Raw genomic sequence first — 21,199 nt, forward strand, 5'->3', positions numbered from 1 at the left:
TTTGGCTAGATGCCATTGAAACAAGACTGTAGATTATTGTAAAAATTGTGATATATTCTTTGTTAAACTATGAATATTTAACTGTACAAAATACATGGTGTATCTAATTTACATTTTCAATATCATTAACAAAATTATAAGTTTTTATAAAACATTATTCAATGGCAGGCGACGATCGGTCATTTGTGAGCGCCTTCCTTAGCTTCACCGTGGCGAATTGTTGAGGCCTGCGCAAAAAGTATGCCTTAAAACTATTACTATAACTTTGTGGTAAATTTCTATCCATTTGCCCTTTTTTTAGTTACTCAAAACATAACGAAAACGATTTCATATTTTTATTTTTATTAATTTGTATACTAATATGGCCTTAAGTACTTGTAAGACAATGCATATAAAATTTTATAAGGCTATAATTTAATTAACGTACAGTACCTATACAACATGTCTACGTACTACAAAATGTCAACATAAATCGTAAGAGTGGTAAAATAAAACAAAACATAACAAAAACCTGTCAAACTATTTGTAGACGCCAGTTTCGCGTCCCCACAAGTCGTACCAGGGCCCGAAAGTGTGACCATCTTCAGGAAGATCGTTACCTTCGGATCTCTTGAGCAATTTAGTTCGAGGCAGCAACTGTGGTCGTTGTTGCTTCAGAGCCTCGTTGAATTTTTGATCATCAGACTCGCTGTAAGGGCCTTCAGTACGTCTATCCATCAAGCGCCTGGATTCCAATCTGGCCTCTTCTTGCCGTATTTTAGTTTTCTCAGCTTTTTTAGAATCTGTCTCATAATCGTACCGTGATACACGTCGTTCTTGGTCACTGAAATAAGATATGTTTGACTCATAGTATCTGTCTTCCCTTCGTCCATTGTACTGTAGCGAACTGTCATCGTAACTTCTTGGCGTTCTGTTTCTAGATCTTGGGTCCCGGTTGTCTTTCGGGTTTGTAAAATCCTTCCTACCATTATGACGCCGATCTAGTGAGTAATCGATTCGTGGCTCTCTGCTTTCATATGGCCTTATATCTTTCTTAGGCGTCCGCATTTCGGCTTGGGGATATTCTTTTTTATGGTGTCCGTTTTCAAAATTCTGCTGCTGTCGCATTTTTTCTTCTTTGCTAGAACGTTTTTTGTTATATTTTAAAGTACCTTCGTCATGTCCATTGTACGAGTTATCGTTTCTTATTTCATTATTGTTTCGTTCCGTAGGAATGCCGTATCGATCAGTGACCGGTTCATTATCCTTATATTTCAATGTTTCTGATGACGCAGAAAATGTTTTGATTTCCTTTGAATTATCTTTAAATGTTTTAAATTCCATCGTTTTCGGTGGAGAGTGCTCATGTGAAGATCTTTTGGCTTTGTCAGAAGATAGTGTAGCACGAACATGAGGTTTAATAGGAGTGACTTCAATCTCCTCAAATTCTGGCATGTATACATTTTCTTTTCGTGTCTTGATGTTATCTTCCATGGTTTGTGTTTGACGGCGTTTATCGAGTTCTTGTTGTTTCCTGGATGTCATGTGATCATCCACTATGATACAGTCATACGGATCTGTACTAGATGCAACTGAGTTATTATCGGAATTACTATCATTATCATATCTCTGTAATATTTCGCGCCGTTTCACAGTTTTCATTACAAAACCATCTCCGTTCTCGTCATTGTAGAAACTGTTCTCAAAATTAGTTTTGATAGTGCTGGTATTTGTTAAGTCCGAATGCCGGGACTCATTACGAGGCACCACTTCCTCCAGCTTTTCTTCAGCTATAACTTTTTCAGATGTAGATTTTTTGTTCATCGCATGGTTTTGATGGTATACTTCGTTGCTTTTCCTGCTTCTTTCTAGCCGGTCTTCATTTTCAATTGAACCCAAACTTTTTGCCTGGCGTATGCCATTGGTAACTTTAATATCTTTCCTATCAATCGTCTCCTTAGGCCGGGACTGACCGTTTTCAATAGGCGGTGTCTTCTCTGGACTAGCTTGTTTCCTTGCATCGGGTATCTCAGGGGCAGGTCGCAACTCCTTTTTGATTTTAACGAAAAGCTTCTTTTTATATTCAGGGACAGTATCAACAATATCTCTGTGCTGCCAAAGCGACATGCCTTCCATTATCTCTTCGTTGGTAGTTCGGCCAAATTTCCAAAAAGATTTGGTCCTTTTAACTCTTTGCGAATCCTTATCCATGTCTAGCATACTCCTTAGCATCAATTGTTGATCGTCCGTCAAGTATCCATTTGCGTTGTTCTGTTTCGGACCTCTCTTCAAACTTTGAGTTTTAAGTAAGTAAGCTTTATGATCGTTGGTATGTTGAGCAGATTTACTATGAAAAAAAAAAACAGAAATGAAACAAGCACTACTATGAACTGTAGCAACATAAAATACAAGCAGAACTCTAAATACATCAAACTAATGAGCGTGAATGGTTCTTACCTGATAGGTACGCGTAAGCGTTGAGCTTCTTCATCGCTGTAGTCGACATCTGGTTGAGGCGGAGGTTCGTTTGAGAAGCCAGAGTCGTTGGAGCTGTGCAATGAAACGTTGCCAACAGCACCAACTGCCGACACTACTGTTTTTGCTGGGCCAGCTTTGTTTTGAGCCATCTGTTGTCAAAAGTTAAATAGTGATTAAACTATCAAGGATAAGAAGAACACTTGATACATATGGGTGCTTTCAGACGAAAATATTTACAACTTACCTGAGAACGCATGGGCAACGTTTGTGGTCCAAAAGTTCTTGTTTCGATGACTGCGTGCGTAGTGAAGCTTGCAGCAGAAGTAGAGCTCTTTATAGCGCTGGTGGCTACTGCAGCAGGTGTTGACGAATGAAATGTGGCACTAGCCGATGAGCTGAGAGCACTGGGTGATGGCGCCGGAAGAGTCGGAGGGAGGCCTGGAGAGCCGTTGCCAAGGCGACCCTGGATTGAACGATTACATTTGTGAAACTATCCGGGATAAAGCCTACGAGTATGATGATAGCAACTTTTGAGAAAACCTTTTAAAACGTTTTGCTCACACCTTTACACTTCTCGTAAAAATAAAGTTGTATAGTGTATTAGTGGCCCTTGCTACTTGACGTCTGGAGCGATTGCTCAACTCGCTAAAGCAAGTTTTTTTTTAATGTTTATACCAACCTTGTTAACATGATGAGCAGTGACAGTATCTCCAAACATGCGCGTCGGTGGATGTGCGTGAGCAGTCACAGCGCCGGGCTGCGCGTGCGTTACTGGGGCCGGCGGAGGTGCGTCCCCAGGAGTTTGTACGCAGCTCCAACGGGCGGGAGAGCTGCTGCAGAAATTAACAGCCTTGTCATCATTCCATCATCTTAAAACTTGTAAGGTTTAATAATCTTGATTTTTTTTCCGAGATATATCAGTAGACGGCTTTAGGGCTAAGATACCTATCAAAAATTTAGATAATCAGTTTGCGATTTTCTTGTCAAGATATTTGTCTATTTATTTACAGTAAACGTTGTTTAAGTTGTTTTATTAGATACCAGCCTGTTACCCGCGACTCGCCGTCCGCGTAGAATTCAGTTATCCCTATCTCGCGGGAACTATGCAATTTTCCGAGATATAAACTATCCTATGTCTTTCCCCGGGACTTAAACTATCTGTGTACCGAATTTCATTGCCAGTTCACCGGGTTAGACTTGATGAGATAATGAACAAACAAACAGACAATCAAATTTATATATTTTACATTTATCTATGATGAACTTTTCTTGATTTCTAGTTATTCCTACTAATTCTTAAAAAGTATTCAACGGATCGTGAGAAGATTGTTTGAAGCCCTGAGAAGGACATAGGATAGTTTTTATACGAAAAATCTTATCAATATCTTATCTTATTTATTTATTTAATATACGAAAGATATAAATTGCAAGTAAAATTTCATTTCACACCTGATATCATTCTCCACTATAGGCTCAGTGTACGCAAGAGGGAACCATCCCGCATGGTGAGTGCGTACATTCTCGCCGTACTGCCAGCCTTTGGTGCGTTCACCGAGCAAGGCCAACACATCGCCTTGTTGGAAGCTGAGCTGGTTGTCGCCGGCAGCTGCGTAGGCGTACAGAGCACGCGCCAGTGGCGGATCACGGGATGTGCAAGTTGGTGGCGCGAGCGATGATGGGCGAGTTGCTGGGCGAATATCCATGTCTGGAAAAGGTTGTTTTATGCAACAAGATAAACTAACATACTATTTTATTAAGCGATCCTGCGATTGATATGCTACACAAGACAGGCAAGAGCATACCTACGTAGCGAATTTATACAGCTAAGGGTTTCCCCACATCTGACATCTATTCGCCGATATTTGATAAGTATTACGATCAAGTCTCAGAAAGAATAGCAACTGTCGCTTAATTATCACAAACTGTATGACGGGCGTCACTTGTCAGTTCTAATAAACACACGGCTCGTCGAGCGAGCGAACGCGGCGCGGCGACCATATTACCAAATGTGGTAATATGGCCGTAATGTGTTATTACGGCTATAACACATTAGTGTGGAACCTTTTCACAGAGAAAGTCAGAGTGACATCGTAATGCAAAAGTTTGCAGACGTGACGTTTAGGTACTGTGAGAACATTCTACAATGTGTCAGAAAGGAGATAACTACGTTACTGCTTGAGGTAAAACAAAAAAAAGCTGTATGTAATACTTCACCTTCAGCATCTCCAGTATGCAAGCTCGCCTGCAGATTGAAGTCAGACTTGGCCCTGGACAGGCCTTGAGCAGGGGAACCGAGGTCACCGATGGACCTCACGTCGAGACAAGAAGCATCGACAGACCGTGTCTTCCGCAACGCTGAACCTACTGAAGCACGGTCGTCATCATCTCCGATTCGGGGGCTGGCATATACATCCTCATCAGCCCAGAAGGAGACTTGCTGTAAAAGATTAAGGGGGTAAAGGAGCTGACCAATTAATTTGAAATAATTTGAAGATTCCTAAGTAGTATTGGTGGAAATATTGGCGCTGCAAACTAATTCTAAAGTTACACGGTGCCCTCCTAAGCCAAAAGGCGCTATCTCAAAAAAAAAACACTATTGAGTTATTTATACCATATGACGCAGAAAGTCATAAGCTAAAAATAGAATTAAAAATTCTAAAGTGTTTTTTTTAGATAGCGTCTTTTGCCTTAGGAGGGCAGACTGTGCGTGGTAAAAATTAATATTGTAATGCCACCAAGTAAAAATAATTTTATTTTATTTTATTTAGATTCCTAAATGTACAAGTCTGAAACAATAATAATAATAATAATGAAGAATTATATTAATAATAATAATAAATCGACTAACACTAGTTTGTAAGACCAATCCTACTAACAAAAAATATGGACTTTTATTTGGTCTGAAATAAGTAAAGTTTTTTTTTTTAATGCAAGGAACTACTTATTTGAAGAATAAGTCATTTCCGTTCACAAAATCGTTTTTCATTTTGAGGTACGGAATCTTAAAAGGATAAAGAGCAGCGTAGATAATAGGCGAGCTTATTGTTTAACAGCAGTCAATTCAAGCTAAGTTAAGGCGGCACGATTTCCATACTAATATATTTACACAATCATGAGCGCTTGAAAGAATAATTTGAAACTAAAATCACATCTGTTGACGTTTAGTTTGTTCTTTATTTGAGGCATTTTTTATTTACCTAAAGAAAGCTTTTGATTAATAGCTTAATCTAGATGATTATTTTAGTTAATTTTTGTCAATATGTGAGTGGACGGCGACAGTATCGTACGCCAACGGCTCGGTTAGTAGTGTGCGTTTCAGCTACGTTGTCAGCTCGCCGACAATTCGATGCTAAGCGACGTTGCCAGATTTCGTTTGATTTGTCTGATCAAAATCACATAATTACCATTTTGAAGCTCGTTTAACTTTTTTTTTAAATATTTTTGCTGGCCATAGGTACAAAGTCCGTCAGTCAAAAGACTGAAGTGCAACGAACAAATGCATTGCCAATTTTTTGGATTTCCGACAGAAATTAGGAAGAAAATCACATAACATGAACGTATTAACAAATAAGTACGGAAAATTGCATTAACGGATTATAAATTAGTAGTGATAAAATCAGATAAAGGCTGCATGGCTTGTGGCTTTTTCCATAAAATAAAAATAAAAAAACATCAAGTCAAATGTCAAATTCGTCAAGTCATAATTTTTTGTTCGTTTGTTGTCATTGGTTGTCATGACATTTTAAACTAATGGAGTAATTTTTTCCTAAATTAAATTATCGTAATTTGTCCTCGAAATTGGCCAGATTATCATTATCTATAATCTATAATGTGAATGCAGTTATATTTTCAAGTATTGAACTGAATTATAATTCACATTGGAAACTATGAAGCCACGAACTTTGCAAAAAAATTACATAAAGCATCAATACTCTGGTCTCGAAAAAGACGCATTATAAGGAAATTAAAAAGTAAGTACAGTAGCGGCTGAGTACAACATACAACTTCCACCACCCCCGTGGGTACCGTAGGAATCGGCTGAGGGATAATATCAGAAGATGGGCAGCAGCGTTTTCCAAGCAACCCCACATCATATACTGTGCTCGCCAACCCGCTTATCAAACGTGGCAAGGCAGGCACGGGAAAATATAGGGGAGGCCTAAAGTCTCAGTTTCCATGACCGTAGGTGTTTAGGACAGATTTTTTTCCAATTTTTTTTCCAATTCCCCAGCCCCTTGGTAGCGGACTAACTTTTGAGCCTCATATCTCGGTAATTTTGGAGTTCAGAGAAAAGTTCATTTGACAAAATATGCTTCTTCAAAATATGTTTTATTTTCATAATACAATATTTAATTACAGAGTGGAAAACACTGTTATAACATTACATTGTTGGCTGGTAAGCTGTGTATTGAGACTGGCACAAGACTGGAAAAGTGGAGTGAAAATGCAAGAGGCACTCAGCAGTGGTTGTATGTGGGCTAATTTAATTGACTGATTTAAATAAATAAAATAAAAACTGACTTAGTGATGGACTTTTTTATTTGTTGTTCAATAGAGCCTTCGATTACTACCCAATCAATTAAATTTGAAATAAAAATAAACAAGTCTAATTTCATATTTTCACGTGTTTTTCGTTGAAGCAAAATATCGTGAAGAAACATACAGACACCTGCTAAATAATTAATGGTGTGCGCTATATTTCAATTCACACTGGGCCTGCGTTGAAAATAACGCCCAAGCCCTCATTGTGAGAGGAGGCCTGTGTATGTAGGTATGTATAGGGATAATGATTATGACTAATTAATTATCTCATAGTATGTAAACTGTATTGTAAATAAAAAATAAATAGACAATCGTTGAGTTACGGTCCAGGAAACTGAGTCACGTACCAGGATGGAACCTATGTGCTACTAATGTCATGTTGACATCCCATACACCTGCCAAAGAAATCACAGCGCAATTGAATATGAAAAGGTTCCACTTGGGTTCCACTCTGGTGCGTGATTCGGTTTCCTTGACTTTGTAAAGGCGAACTTATCCCTCGAAGGGATCTCTATCAAGCAACCCTTGAGTGAATGTGAGGAATTATAAGTCTCATAGTACTTACTGTAGTTGTGCTGTGCATATTCAGATTTACATAAAATTTTAAAAAAAATGTTTGTGCCTAAATTAGGTCTTATAAATTTTTAGCTACACATTTCAAAAAATATTAACATCATTAACTAAGAACAATAAAAAAAAAAACAAAAAAAAACTAAATCTTACAACGGGTTTGAACCCGAACTTCCTAAGCTGTGGGTAGGGTAAACTCTAGCCTTATGCAACTAGGCCAATCTGCTCTTTGATCATGAGAGCGAAATTAACAAAGACTTCTGTTTACAACAAATTACAAGCATGTGTGCGAAAATATCTCAGTCGAAACTGCAGCGATCAAGTGAAAGTATTTTCTAAATTAAAATACATCTGAAACTTGGTACGATATATCACAAATTTCACGCTATTGGCGGTATGTACATTATTTTATAAAAATATCCACGATTTCATTCCTAAAAAAAATAAAATACGAGGAATTTGCACACTAACGTCATCTACTGGCGCTGTAGTGCCTAGCTGACCGTGACAAACGACCTTAACCCTTAATAATGTAGAGGCGATTTAGCGACCACTTCATTGAGTTTTGAGTTAAAAACTGAACCTTATAATTTCATAATACCGACGGTGAAGTACCAAGACCTCCTAACTGATAAATCTCGAACATGCAACTTAGGAGGTTAATCTAGGTATGCTAAGGTCCTCAATTGCATGTTAAAAAATCATTCAGTTAGGAGGTATTGTTACTTCACCGTCGATACGTCACTAGCTTTAAAAATATTCTTTGTCAGGTATGTATTCGATAGATGCTTTTGATTCTTTGGTAGTATGCTCCAATAAATGGGGCCTTATTAAGGGTTTAAAATAAGGGGCGAATGGTAGAGGGTGATGGCAAGTTTTTGCAAACTCTTTATAACGCGATAATAGTACATTGTGCATTAAGGGACGTAAGAAGGGGATTACTAACGATAATCTATTAGAAGCCCAACGCCGGAGGCGAAGGGCTTTTAATGACTTGAGTTTTTAATCCCCTTACGGCCCGTGATACACACAATGATTTTCATCACATTGCGAGGAAAAATGCAATAAGTAATTAAATTATTTTGTGTCCAAACACTTCACAGCTCAGCAAAAGAAAGGCGCTAAGAAAACAACTGAATAAAATAATGGCTACCCGCCAATACAGGAGATTACTACAAAATTCGAAAATCGAAGTTCGTATCGTATCGTCCCTCTCACTCGTATTAAATAATATTAGCGTCAGGAGAACGATATAAATAAATAAATAAATAAATAAATATCACGGGACAATTCACACCAATTGACCTAGTCCCAAAGTAAGCTTAGCAAAGCTTGTGTTATGGGTACTAAGCAACGGATAAATATAATTATATAGATAGATAAATACTTAAATACATATTAAACACCCAAGACCCGAGAACAAACATCCGTATTTTTCATACTAATATCTGCCCCGACACGGGAATCGAACCCGGGACCTCAAGCTTCGTAGTCAGGTTCTCTAACCACTAGGCCATCTGGTCGTCTATACGACCTACGATTACGACGATATGAACTACGATTTTCGAATTTCGTGGTAGCCCCCCTAATTGTCACTTTTTCGAGTCGTCTACCATAGATAATGCTAAGAACTGTAGTTAGTTTAGAATTGAAATGTTCTTACGGCCAGATTGTTTCAACGTGCAAAAAAAATATTTACTAAAATTATTGCCAAACAATTTGATATAAATTTAAAATAAAAATATAACGAAGTTTCATGAAGCGTGGCAAATTTTTATGGGGTAAGATTGAGTTATAGCTAAGTTTTAAAGATGTAAATAAAACGTTGGCTGACTTGAAACCTCTTTAGGCTGAAATGACGTAACTACTAACTTTTTAAAACTAAAGTCATAACTCCCTTGGGGAGGAAAACTATACGTAAATCCATAATTCTCGCGGGAACAATTGAGGCCATTATCCTTTAGTATACAAGCACGGAATAACATCATTGACGAGAAAGTGTGATAAAAAAAAATTCATCATCAAAAAACAAAAACATCAAGCAACGCAAAGTTAATATGCGCTTTTAAAAATTTAATACCAGCACTGAATATTTTTGCGAGAATTTTATCTCAAACCTGGAGAAAGCGTAAATAGGAAAATGTATGTATTTTTCCAATTCTGTAGGTCATATGGGTTTTAAATGGGCCGTTCGGGGTATAATAGCCCATAAAACAATTTTACGTTAGTGGAGACAGATTTAACGGTTTCCCGGAGAGCTCATCCAAAATTCATGGCGAATTTTATTTATCATATCGGCATCTAGATCAATGCGTTTATTAAATTTATGTTTATAACTTTGTTTACAACAACAGTATAATTGCTTATTATTAGCTGCCTACTTGAGGATTGTTTTAGCATTTCACAAGCCTAAATCGTACGTTGGTTACCATACTTTTTTTATTAAATAAATCAAGTGGAACCCATCGGTAACGTTTCGTACCCATCGGTCCGGATGCATGTGGCAGACATATCCGGTCCAGTCCCACTTCAGCTTGGCGGATTTGACACCTACATCTGTAATACGACTTTTGGGGTGGAAATCGTGTTTCTGGCCAAAGGAGCAGAGGCAGACGCAAGATGTGATGACGGGACGAACTGAGCGCTTTTCAGCACGATTGGCAGGTGTATGCCCAGGTTAGGGAAGAGTAGCGGAGGAAAGGGGAAGCCATTGCCTTGAAGTGGGACTTATTACCGGCTACATAAAAAAATCAAGTGGGTCAGCTGAGTGTATGCAAGAATTTTTAAAGGAGCCTTTGAAACCCAAATTTACTAATTGATTAATAGCACTAGCATCCAATGAACTAATTGATTCCTGACTCACCCTCATTCTGCTGACAAACATGGCCTCGACGTTTGGCGGCAAATATTCCCTGGTGCGAGAGACCTCAAGCCACTCCTCGAGTCCTGTGTTGTAGGCTGCGGCACCGGATGAATGATATGCCAGCCAGTGCTTTGCAAGGGAGCATTGGCGCTCCAGGACGAAGCCGTAGCGGCGGCGTTCTTGAGTCATCGCCTGTTGGAGTAAGGTAAAGATGCTGCTGGAGTAAACTCGAGAGATAATAAGAAGGATTGGATTTAGTTGGTTTCCAATCGGCTTTTATAAGATATAATAACGAGATAATATTAACTAACGTGTAATGTTGTAACATGTAAGTTAACGCTAGGGTGTACCCAGCTATACCTAGTGCCATCCACGAAGACGCGTGATTTTGTCAAAATTAGCCATTAATGACATTGTAATAAGAACCACGGCACGCGTCATCGTGAATGACTCTACCTATATAACCTAGCGATCATTTAAAATGTTCTATGCGTGAACTTCATACTCGTCTTCAGAACAATACTCACAAAATAAAGCACAATGCTGGGGCGATCACTTGTATATGGAAAAAGCATCGATAATAATTGAGTTTATCGATATAGGAACGATATATAAATTTTGCCCCCGATATCTGAAAGTACAAATCAAAAAATACGTCGTTTCTGACCTATGTTTGTCTACATATTCTCAAAGTGTGCTCCACCGAGTCTTAGGCTGCGGGCTCAACGCCAGCGGGCAGCGATGTGGGCAGTAACGCGGCGAGCGTGTTCTCTGTTCATTGCGGGCGCTGCAGGTAACCACAGTGCGGCGAGCGTTTCGACCGCGCAATGAACAGAGAACACGCTCGCCGCACTGCCTACGTGATCCCTCAGTAGGGGCAACGCAAAAAAGCTGGCCAAAACGAAAAAAAAAACTAAAGTATTTGTTGAAAAAACTAAATCACATACCAGGGTAGAACTTTTTCTAAATCAATTTCACGATGATTTCTTTGACAGGTCATGGAATGTCAACGTGACATTTGTTGAGAAGAAGTTCAGTTTCTTCAACTTTACACGATAAAGTGGCAGGGTTAGTTTGAGTAAATATAAGTAATATCAATCTATGCCTCACTTTAATTTACAAGTGGAATAGAGCTTAAAAAGAGAGACCAAGTTACGAAGTGACTACGGTGAAAAAATCAAGTACACTCGTAGTTTAAACCAAATGAGCATACTTACATTTTTCAAGCTTTGTTCGCAAAACGCGTCCAGTTTCGTTTTCTCCTCCTCCAATATTTGCATATTCTGTAAAAGAAAGAACAAAAATAAATCAAATTCAGAAAAACCTTCGCTTGTACTTAAGATATTCTTATTGTTAACTCGCGAATTGGAAAGTAATTGGCTTTAGTACAAAATGAAAACCGTCAATGACAAAAACTTCGATCCAACTTTTTTCCCGTCGATAAATTTCTTAGAACCGTAAAACAAATTTCGTCGATTCGAAAACAAAAACTTTGGAGTCTCGTTGAAAGTTAGCTCTGAGAGGTGAAATCATGAGGCATGAAACGGAGCTGGCATGTAACTCCCGGGTGAGCACCGCGTCAAAAAGGAAAAAGAGGGCAATTCATATTCTGAGAAGTACCTCGAAAAAATTTAAACATAATCAGAGACTGAAATTTTCGTGGCACTTCTGAACTGTCACTATGACGGCTCAAACTGAGTCTGATAAAATAGTAACTAATAGTAACACCGTGACTTAGTCCGTCATGTCGAGTCGACTGACAGACAATGCACAGCCTAAACCACCGGGGCTGGAGACTTAACATTTAGTAGAGTAAGTATAAACTTGAAGTGGACCAAACTAGATGGATGGATGGCCTGGTTAAAGCTGCGAGTTTAAGGTGGATAGAGGCCTCTTCCAATCGAAGCCACTGAAGGTATGGAGGGGGCCTATGTTAGACAGAGGACGGCTGATACGATGATAACTTGAAGTGTGTATGATACAGGTTCACTTGAAAAGGATTTTTCGAAATTTCCAAGGGATTGGCAATAGCTATTTTTATCCTTACACATTTCCGCGCTGTATCGTGATCCCAATATAATATATATATGGTCATTGGGAATATTTATTTTTTATTTAAAATGTAATACTTTAAAATATTTTTTGGGATCTTCTCACATCACTCATAAAAAGCTGTACCTACATATTTTTTTTAAACTCATTTGCATGCAATTTGGCCTATAAATTCAAACTAAACAAGGAGGACAGTTTAATTTTGTGAGTTTTAATCTACGTACGGTCATTTTATTACTTTTAAATCTAAACCCCATGACCATGCTCTTGATTTTTACCTTCATTTCCTTATCCATCGCAGACCCGACTTTAGTAACATTTGTCTTTTTCTTCCTCTGTTTCTTGATTGTGGCAGCAGCCTTGCTGTAACTTTCGGACCTCAGCTTATGTTGTTGAAGGAATCGCTTCTGTTCGGACTGGAAATAAAAAAAGCAATTTTAGTAATGTTGTACGGTCTTAACCTTTAAGGACCCATTGTTTCAAGAACAACAGCTGTGAACAATCTTCGGCAATATTCAAAATGATGTCTAGCTAGAGTTACGATGCTTTCCTTTCAGTATAAAATAAATCTTAATCTAGAAACTACTGAGGTTTGTTTGGTTAAGTACTTTATTATGGCTATTGTCAATCTTTCCATGACTCTAATACCACAGTACTAATACCGTGGATCCACAGGAGAGCCTTAATTTTGAAAATCCTAACCGAGAAAATATTAACAAAATTTTTCACTTGTATTTCATTTCAACACTATTTTTTATCACTTTCTAATGATATTTCTACAGGTTTTCCGACTACATTGCGACTTCAATAAATTACAATGTACCTACGCCATAAAATACAGTAAGTATCATTGCTCTAGCCAAGAAATATTCGCCCCAGCAACTATGTCAGAGACTACAATGGATACAGTGACAAAGCCAAAATACGTCCAAGAAAAAATATACCAATAGGGACGTTTAGTTCCGGCAAAACTTTTTTAATAGAAATCCTTATCTTTCGCTAAACGAGATACTCGCCTAAGCTATTTGAACTTGCGGACCCTTTTCTAGTAAACAATTCCTGGTAACATGGATGTATACAAGAAGATTATACGAGGAAAATGTATTTTATTTCAAACCAACCTGTACTACTTTTGTGTCTTTCTCCAGATTTGTCTCCAAGGGAACCAGAAGATCCACGTAAAAAGCCTTCAACTGAAATAAACATGAATATTTTAGTCTCAGTCTTTGCCAGTTAAATTGAGTATAAGTACAGGAAAAACGTTAATTGGTTTTCATAGCCGCAATATTAGTAAAAATAATGGTCTAGACTCACTCCATTTGGTTTTTGCTGAGAAAATGAGCGCATTTAGGTACTAATAAATGACTACTATGACGAAACAAAAAAACACTTACAATATTCATTTGTTGGTCTTGTATTTCTCGGTACACTTCGACGACTTTCATTAGGGCTGTCCCTGTAATTATAATTAAATTTATTAGACGAAAATCCGAGACATTGCCACCTTGTAAATAGATTCTCATTCACATTATAACTTCTACTTTATAATTTAAGAACACTAACTTTCATAAGTAGTTCGACAATGGACAAGATGAAGTGAATTTTCCGTATAGATAATATCGAAATAACGCCGAAGTTTTGTGGTTTATTTTTCGTTTCTTTGCATTAAGTTGGAATTGGCACAGTACAAAAAGAATGTAACGTAGGTCGCAGAAAAACTGCCACAGCCCCAGCCTTGCTTGGCCTAGAAGTTGTGGCGTTATTTCTCTGATATTTTGTGGTGAAGAAAAAAATGTATTATATTAAAAAAACCGGCAAGAACGCCCAATTTAATGGTGTAAATGGCGGAGAATACTTTTTAACTGTTGTTTTTTGAGCCAATAAACCGCACGGAATCGGAAAAACAACGCCGCGGTCGTAATAATGCCAAAGTCTTGTCGCGAAATTTGTGCATGGTGTGTCGAAACCCTAACGCTAATGCATTCAGTTTTTGCCAAAACCATAATCGATTCAATTTGACGGTTCTTCAGCTCCTAATTGACATACTGTTTTGCTGTTATTTTTTGAATGAAAACCAGTTGTTCAGGTGTCTGAGAAATCCAACAATAATGTTAGTCCCGTTGTATACACCTACGCCTTTGAATGTTATTGAGGTCGTTGACCAGGATCTAAGTTAGTGGCATTAGTAAGTGCAAATAGATTAGCTTACTATAATATTGATTTGATAAATATTATGATTAAAGTTACCTATATCGGCACATCCTCCCCAAGTTCCTTGTTGAGCTTGGCGACCCAACTTGCCTACGGCATCCACATATAGACGAGAAGCCGCTGCAGCTCCTGTTTAGAAAAAAAAATGTAAGAGCGTACGAACGTAACAGGTATTAACATTTTTTTCCATAATTGTTAATTAATATTTAGGTACATTATAAATCCTTTCTTTTACTGTAGCCTATATTTGTGATAAAAGATATTACAGAATTCAAAGCAAATAGTTCGCATTCGATAACTACCTACTTAGTTTTTCAAGCATTTAGTATTAATTACACTGCCCCAAATGGCTGAATTCATTGAAGCTTATAATACACTTAACCGATACCGATAGACTGTGTAGTATGAAACATTTCGCTGTGCAACAACAATCAACCATATTAATGAGTAATTTTCATTTCACATCGAAACCTTTTGTAATAATTCATTTTTCATGGCTACCAACCAGTTAAACTCAAATAATTTCCCTGAATATCTGTTAGCTAACGATTATCAGTATTTTTGGCAAAAGCTTTAAACAATTTTTAAATCCTAATAACCCCGGTTTGATCAAGGTAGATAAATTACCGAACACATCCATTACCCCGTGTTTATAATAATGACCAAAAGACCAAGGACGAAGACTGGGCCACAATGATTGAACACTTAATGTTAATAATTCACCCGGGATGTTATGAGCGCGAGGACACGTCGTATATTGCCCGGCGGGCCGGGTTTACAACACTTAAATAGTCCGAATAACCCATTTAAGTGTTGTTTAGTGAAATAAATTAGTTTGCCGCAAACCGGCCTCACAATAAAGTAACGAGAGCCATACATCGCACAATGCAGCAGTTTATGGCTGTCGAGCGTCGGCTATAATACTCTAGATAAGCCAGCGGAGACAATTTGGCACAAACTACGCCCCAGTTCTGTAGCCAAGCAAGAGTATACTGAGGTTTTGCATATAGATGCACCTATTTGGCTTACGGTACATAAAATTAATTGCCCATGCTTCACTGGGTACGCGTCATTCAACTCTACTAAAGTAAAAGTGTAAATAAAGCTATTATTATTAATGTTTCATCAATCGCATTAACTGCTGCGTGAGTCGGTCGCGAAAATAGACTTCTTGGAAATAAAACGAAAGTCGATCCAAAAAGGATACAGCGGAGAGGGTAAACGAACCTTTAATGTCTTAGATAAGGCATTAATGTTTGAAGATAGCTTAAGTATAATAAAGCTTGTAACGGCATTGGAGTCGGGACTGGCGAGTTTTATTTCGTTACCTATCAATAATAGTTGATTACGTAATGCAACTATCATTTCGCAAAAACTCAGTCCGCCAAATTGATTTAAAGGTAAAAACTGGCCAAGTGTGATTCAGACTGGCGCACCGAGGTTTAATTTTGCAGAAATTTGCTGATACAAGTATAATCAAACCTTTTCGTTTGTTTTTTTTTCCTTTTTGTACAATAAAAAGTATAAACACACAAGCCAAACCAAATATACTTACGCTATAATCAGCCATATCTATGAAAATCCAGTCTTAGTAGAGCCATGCCTCTACCTAAGCAAAAAGTACGCAGTGTGGAGTCATATAATTGGACCCATGTTGACATAACATTATTTACTCGTATTATCGTCAGGAATACGCTGTTAAAATATTTCGGGTTATTAAAGCCCACGGTGTATATTGGTTAATTGAGATCTCTCGTAATTTTAACGGCGAAAGAAAAATGTACACTACGTATTAATTTCAGATTTTAAAACAAAAAATAGGTACTTATATACCTTTAAAAATATTCTTTGACGATTTGTATCGCTTTAAGACTGCAGTTACAACTTTTTAGTTATATAACCTGTGTTACAGATGGATTACACAGACGAACGGACACATGACGGTTCAGTTTGGACTACTCAGATACGGAACCCTAACATAAAACAAATAACACATAAATGAACGGACTGATCATCATCCACTTTATTAATTTATTATCTACAGGCTTATGTATTTAATACGCACACTACTTAATAATACACATGCAATGTAGAAAATATAAGGATTACCATTATTATTTTGGATATCGGATGTAATGTATAAGGTATCTAATTATGACATATTAGGTACATCGTATTAGGTAGGCAAGATTCATCAGCGACATAACTACATAAAGTAAGTTTAAAAGTAATAGGTATTAAACTTACCATGTAAAGCTTTTAGGTAAGCTTTACCAGCCGTTATCATCTGACGGGCGCCAGGGTTGAACTTATCCAAAATGTTCTGTAACAAAAATAAAACAAACTTATGAAATCTATTCGAGCGGAACCAATCAGTGATTTCATTGTTATCCGAACAATTGAAACATAACGTCGGCGTTCATAATTACGAAATGGTTTCGTTACGACATCATTGCAAATTAGATGTTTTTTTCGGGTCCCTGACGAATTTTTGATGGTGTATTTTTATTTCAAAGAATTGTTTCACGGCCTTTTATACATCCCTCTGCTGGGAAAGGGCTCCTCTCAGATTCAGAGGGCTTAGACCGTAGTTCTAACGGCGGTCCAGTGCGGACCGGAAACTTCGGAAACTTTTGCAAATAACCACGTTAGTTCCGTTGTTTGCCACGTTCATTAAAATCTTTACAATCAAATATTCCTTTTTTTTCATCTAACTAGCCATTTATAAGTATAGAAAGCATAGTAGAAACCTTAGTCTGTAAAAGGCATTTTATAGACTAAGGTACGACAAGATGCTTGTAGGTTGATGAAGGCTCGTTCATTTGCGATTGCAGTAGAAATGAGGCCTTAGACCGTAACAGATGTCGGAATGTGGCCTTTCAAGGATGCTGCGCGAGGCGCGGCTACCTGCCGGAGCAAGAGTCGGCATTCCGATGTCAGTTTAACTAAACTTTTGTAAATACTCAATATGGACTTGAATATTAAAAAAATGTACAACTCGGTGAGTATATTATGTGGGTAAAATCCAAACGTACGTAAATCTAAATCAATATAAAGTTTGCGTACAATTTTCATTTTTAACACACGCTTGTTAACTGTACTCAGATTTTTCTCGGAAAATATTTTTTTTGCGTAACTTTCATAAAACAAATTTAACCTAACCTACTGTGTTCTACATATAAAAGCAAAACAAAATACTCGGTTTCAGAGAAATTTGAGAGTTTGGAAATTAAAGATATGGCAAACAATAATTCTGTAGTAGACTATACTTGCATTTAAGTACCTCCAAAACACGTATAGGTAGGTACGTATTAATTTCGACTTCCGAAATTTAATTCGAACAAACGAATATTGCAAGTTAAATATCTAAAAGCTTGTAAAAACAATTAGGTACCTTTTGAAATAATAATCGATGTTTATTTTTCACACAGTTTTTAGTTATTTTTTAATGTAAGAAGTAGTAATAGTTTTACGTTATGAAGCTTTTAAAAGGGTAGGTTAACAAGCAATTCCCAGAAAAAGAGCAACCACTAAACCTGACCCCCATAATATACCTCTATTATTAATATTGATATTGGAGAGTTTATATAAAAATACCTTATTTGCAGTAACCTACGCTTTACGGAGTACGCTGTTAACAGCGTTAATGGATACGTACCTATAGATAGGTGAACGCGGTTCAGCAAATGGCCCGAAATACGCGCGCCTTACAAAACCCAATGCATTTCCCTTTTACCCTAATATCCACTGGTCTTCGGTGCCACGTGGCCCCCAACTACGTGTTAATGTGTTTTACGATCGAACCCAGTCAAAATTTGCCGCGTAATACGGATATGTTCAACGCGTTACGCTACGTGATAATAGCTCCTTGGAAATAGAAAGAAGCCCAACTAACTAATATGAGGAATAGAAATGTTATCGTCTGTATGTCTTTGTATAATCGGTGTCACAACTTTTTTCGCCTCTCGCACTGTCAAAGGCTAAATTTTTTTGTGTTTTCATAACTTTTATTAGAATGCGATAAACAATAATGAAAATTTAATCATTTTTAACCTTCTGCAATAATCCATTTGGCAGTTGGCTGTGCTGGAAAAATAAAAATATGTATGTTTTTTTTGTTATATGTGCGATCGAGTTTATCGCTTGCATGACATTTATATTCTATTTTCCGTACAACGCTGCCCCTGATTTCGCTGATTATTTTTCGTGATAAAAAAAGTGACGTCCCCTTAAAATCATTTAAGATTTGAATGGCGCTGTCATCATTTATTCAGGGGCGGGGGTGTCGTTCATAACAAACACTCTAGTCTGCTGTTAAATAACTTATCTGCCTCCATGTTATTTCGTTCGATGCAGAATTTTCTTCGGCATCCAAGGAGCAGGCGGGAAGCCGGGAAGCAATTTTTCACCGGATTCAGACGTACATTTTAAAATACCGAACGCCTTATGTCGTAGGCCGGCTGCTTATTGCTCGCGTCGGGCGCGTAAATCTTGGGGAGGGTCCGTGTATAGCTTGTCAGGGCCAAGGGTGAAAAATAGATGTGCACTTACAAAAATTAAGTAGCACCGGAACTGAGGGACGCGGCCGATATTGGAAAAAGGAATTAATGGTGAATTCGCTTTATTTTGATATTATTCATAGATTTGTAAGGTAACAGAAAAAATTGCGTCACTAGAAAAACTCCATTTGAAAACATAAATGTCAACTCGATCATAATTATGATCATCATGGCCAAATTTAGCTGTAATAAGATAAGTAATGTATTATTTATTTATATATTTTTTTTCGATTCAATAACAAATGCACTGATGAACAAAGATTTTGAGTAATTTGAAAAAGTGACTCGTTCTTTTTGTCCGTCAGTATCCTTACTGAAACTCTATCTGTCTGTCTTTTACTACTTCACGCTCAAACCGCTGAAGCGACATTTAGATGACATTTGGTACGGAGATAGTTTGAGACCTTGGGAAGGGCATAGTTTATATCCAGAAAATTGCATAGTTCCGGCAGAATACCGTAAGGTCGGGGTATTTTGACCCATTGAAGGGTTACTTGGCCCATATTAAAACCACATAAAAACGTAAAATGAAATCATAAAAACGTGATCGATCAATAACACCAACCACATGCCAAAGAGCCATAATTCGCAAAGCAAAAATCAAACCACCGACCGACCGACCGACTTAGCTACTCGAATTAAATGATATTTTTTTTAGGGTACGATGAACGAATTATTCACAGTCAGTCGCGAGCTACAGCTGGTATTTTATAAATAAGCATTAAATAAAACTGTACTTGAATTGCATCTTGCGAACTAAAACGCATTAGCACAACACACTAAAATAAATTTGTTTTCGCTTCCGGGAATGATTTTAACAATTCGTAATGTAATACAGGCGGCCTTATCCCATCCTCTTTATTTGTGTGGCACGTAGCAAACGACATTTGGTACCAAATTGCCTCAGGCAGACTTCGTGAGGCGTCGCTCCCTGTCCTACCCTTTCCTCTAATGTCCTACGCACACGTATCACATCTTTTTATATCAACAGAATACAATAATATAGCATTGAAATTCATAATGTCATGAAATTGGTACAGAGGCAAGCTTTACGATTGGTAGTACGTGTTATGGAAGACGAAAGATGGCTTCATATTTTGTGTTTTCCTTGTACAACTTTGACATTTTGGTAAAAAAGGAGATGGCGTTACTTCAACGCATTTTGTTTGGAATGCTAGGAATATTATACACCTAATCGATAAAAAAGTGAAATAAGAGAGGCCAATCCTGAGCGGGGAAAATAGCATTTTTAGTTTTATTTTGAAAACCTCATTGCATTCATGATTTAGATTCAGTAATTCGTAGTCGAGTAAAGATGTGTATAGTCGGCGCTCGAACGTAAATATACACTTTTCTTTGCAAATTGTATTAAAAACTAGACATTTATGTTAGGGATCCCAGCGTACAGTACATTTTGAACTAATAATAAGTTGCGAAACATCGTTTTTAATGCAGATATTATTTGTATATTGTGAAACGTAATTAATTGGCTTCTGCTACGGCTACGTGATCATTGGCCGCTGTTTGTGATAGTAGTTTGCGACAAGGATATTAAATTTTATATCCAGCCGGTAAAGCAAATTGCTTTGAGATACCTTTATTACAAGGAAGAACTTAGAATGTTTGTACACTGATGTAATAGAATGTTTTAAATCGTTTTTTAAAACAAATTTTGAACGCTAGGTATAGAATCCAATAAATTAAGGGTAATTTTTGTAGATGAGAAAACTAAGTTTCTGAAATGTAGGCGATAAGAAGTTTGACTAAGTATGGAAAAAAAAAGATTTGAGAACATATATTTTACTAACACATTCGTATATATTGATCATCATTATATCAGCCGTTGATACATTTGAGGGCCAGATTTTTTCCGCTCTTAGATGCAGGGATCTGTAAATACTGGATATTTATAGAGATGGCCGTTCAAAACGTATAGTATTTTGTC

At 37.4% G+C, this 21,199-nt stretch overlaps 1 protein-coding gene and 1 long non-coding RNA gene across 2 annotated transcripts; one reads left to right on the forward strand and one right to left on the reverse strand.

Annotated features, from left to right (window-relative positions):
* Positions 1 to 29: 29 nt before the first annotated feature.
* LOC141428494 (uncharacterized) lies at positions 30 to 17,517 on the reverse strand. The gene is made up of 15 exons (XM_074088483.1): positions 17,482 to 17,517; positions 16,943 to 17,018; positions 14,732 to 14,824; positions 13,879 to 13,940; positions 13,606 to 13,677; positions 12,763 to 12,900; positions 11,650 to 11,715; positions 10,433 to 10,624; positions 4,672 to 4,894; positions 3,907 to 4,162; positions 3,137 to 3,290; positions 2,702 to 2,920; positions 2,437 to 2,606; positions 600 to 2,326; positions 30 to 227 (listed from the first exon to the last, which is right to left on the reverse strand). The coding sequence occupies exons 1-15, from the start codon at positions 17,515 to 17,517 to the stop codon at positions 205 to 207; spliced, it is 3,507 nt and encodes a 1,168-aa protein (XP_073944584.1). The 3' UTR covers positions 30 to 204.
* Positions 5,380 to 6,985, forward strand: LOC141429102 (uncharacterized). Its single transcript, XR_012451499.1, has 2 exons — positions 5,380 to 6,428; positions 6,817 to 6,985. It is a non-coding gene; the product is annotated as an uncharacterized lncRNA (long non-coding RNA).
* Positions 17,518 to 21,199: the final 3,682 nt, after the last annotated feature.

Source organism: Choristoneura fumiferana, chromosome 6 (genome assembly GCF_025370935.1).
Source record: "Choristoneura fumiferana chromosome 6, NRCan_CFum_1, whole genome shotgun sequence".
NCBI lineage: Eukaryota > Metazoa > Arthropoda > Insecta > Lepidoptera > Tortricidae > Choristoneura > Choristoneura fumiferana.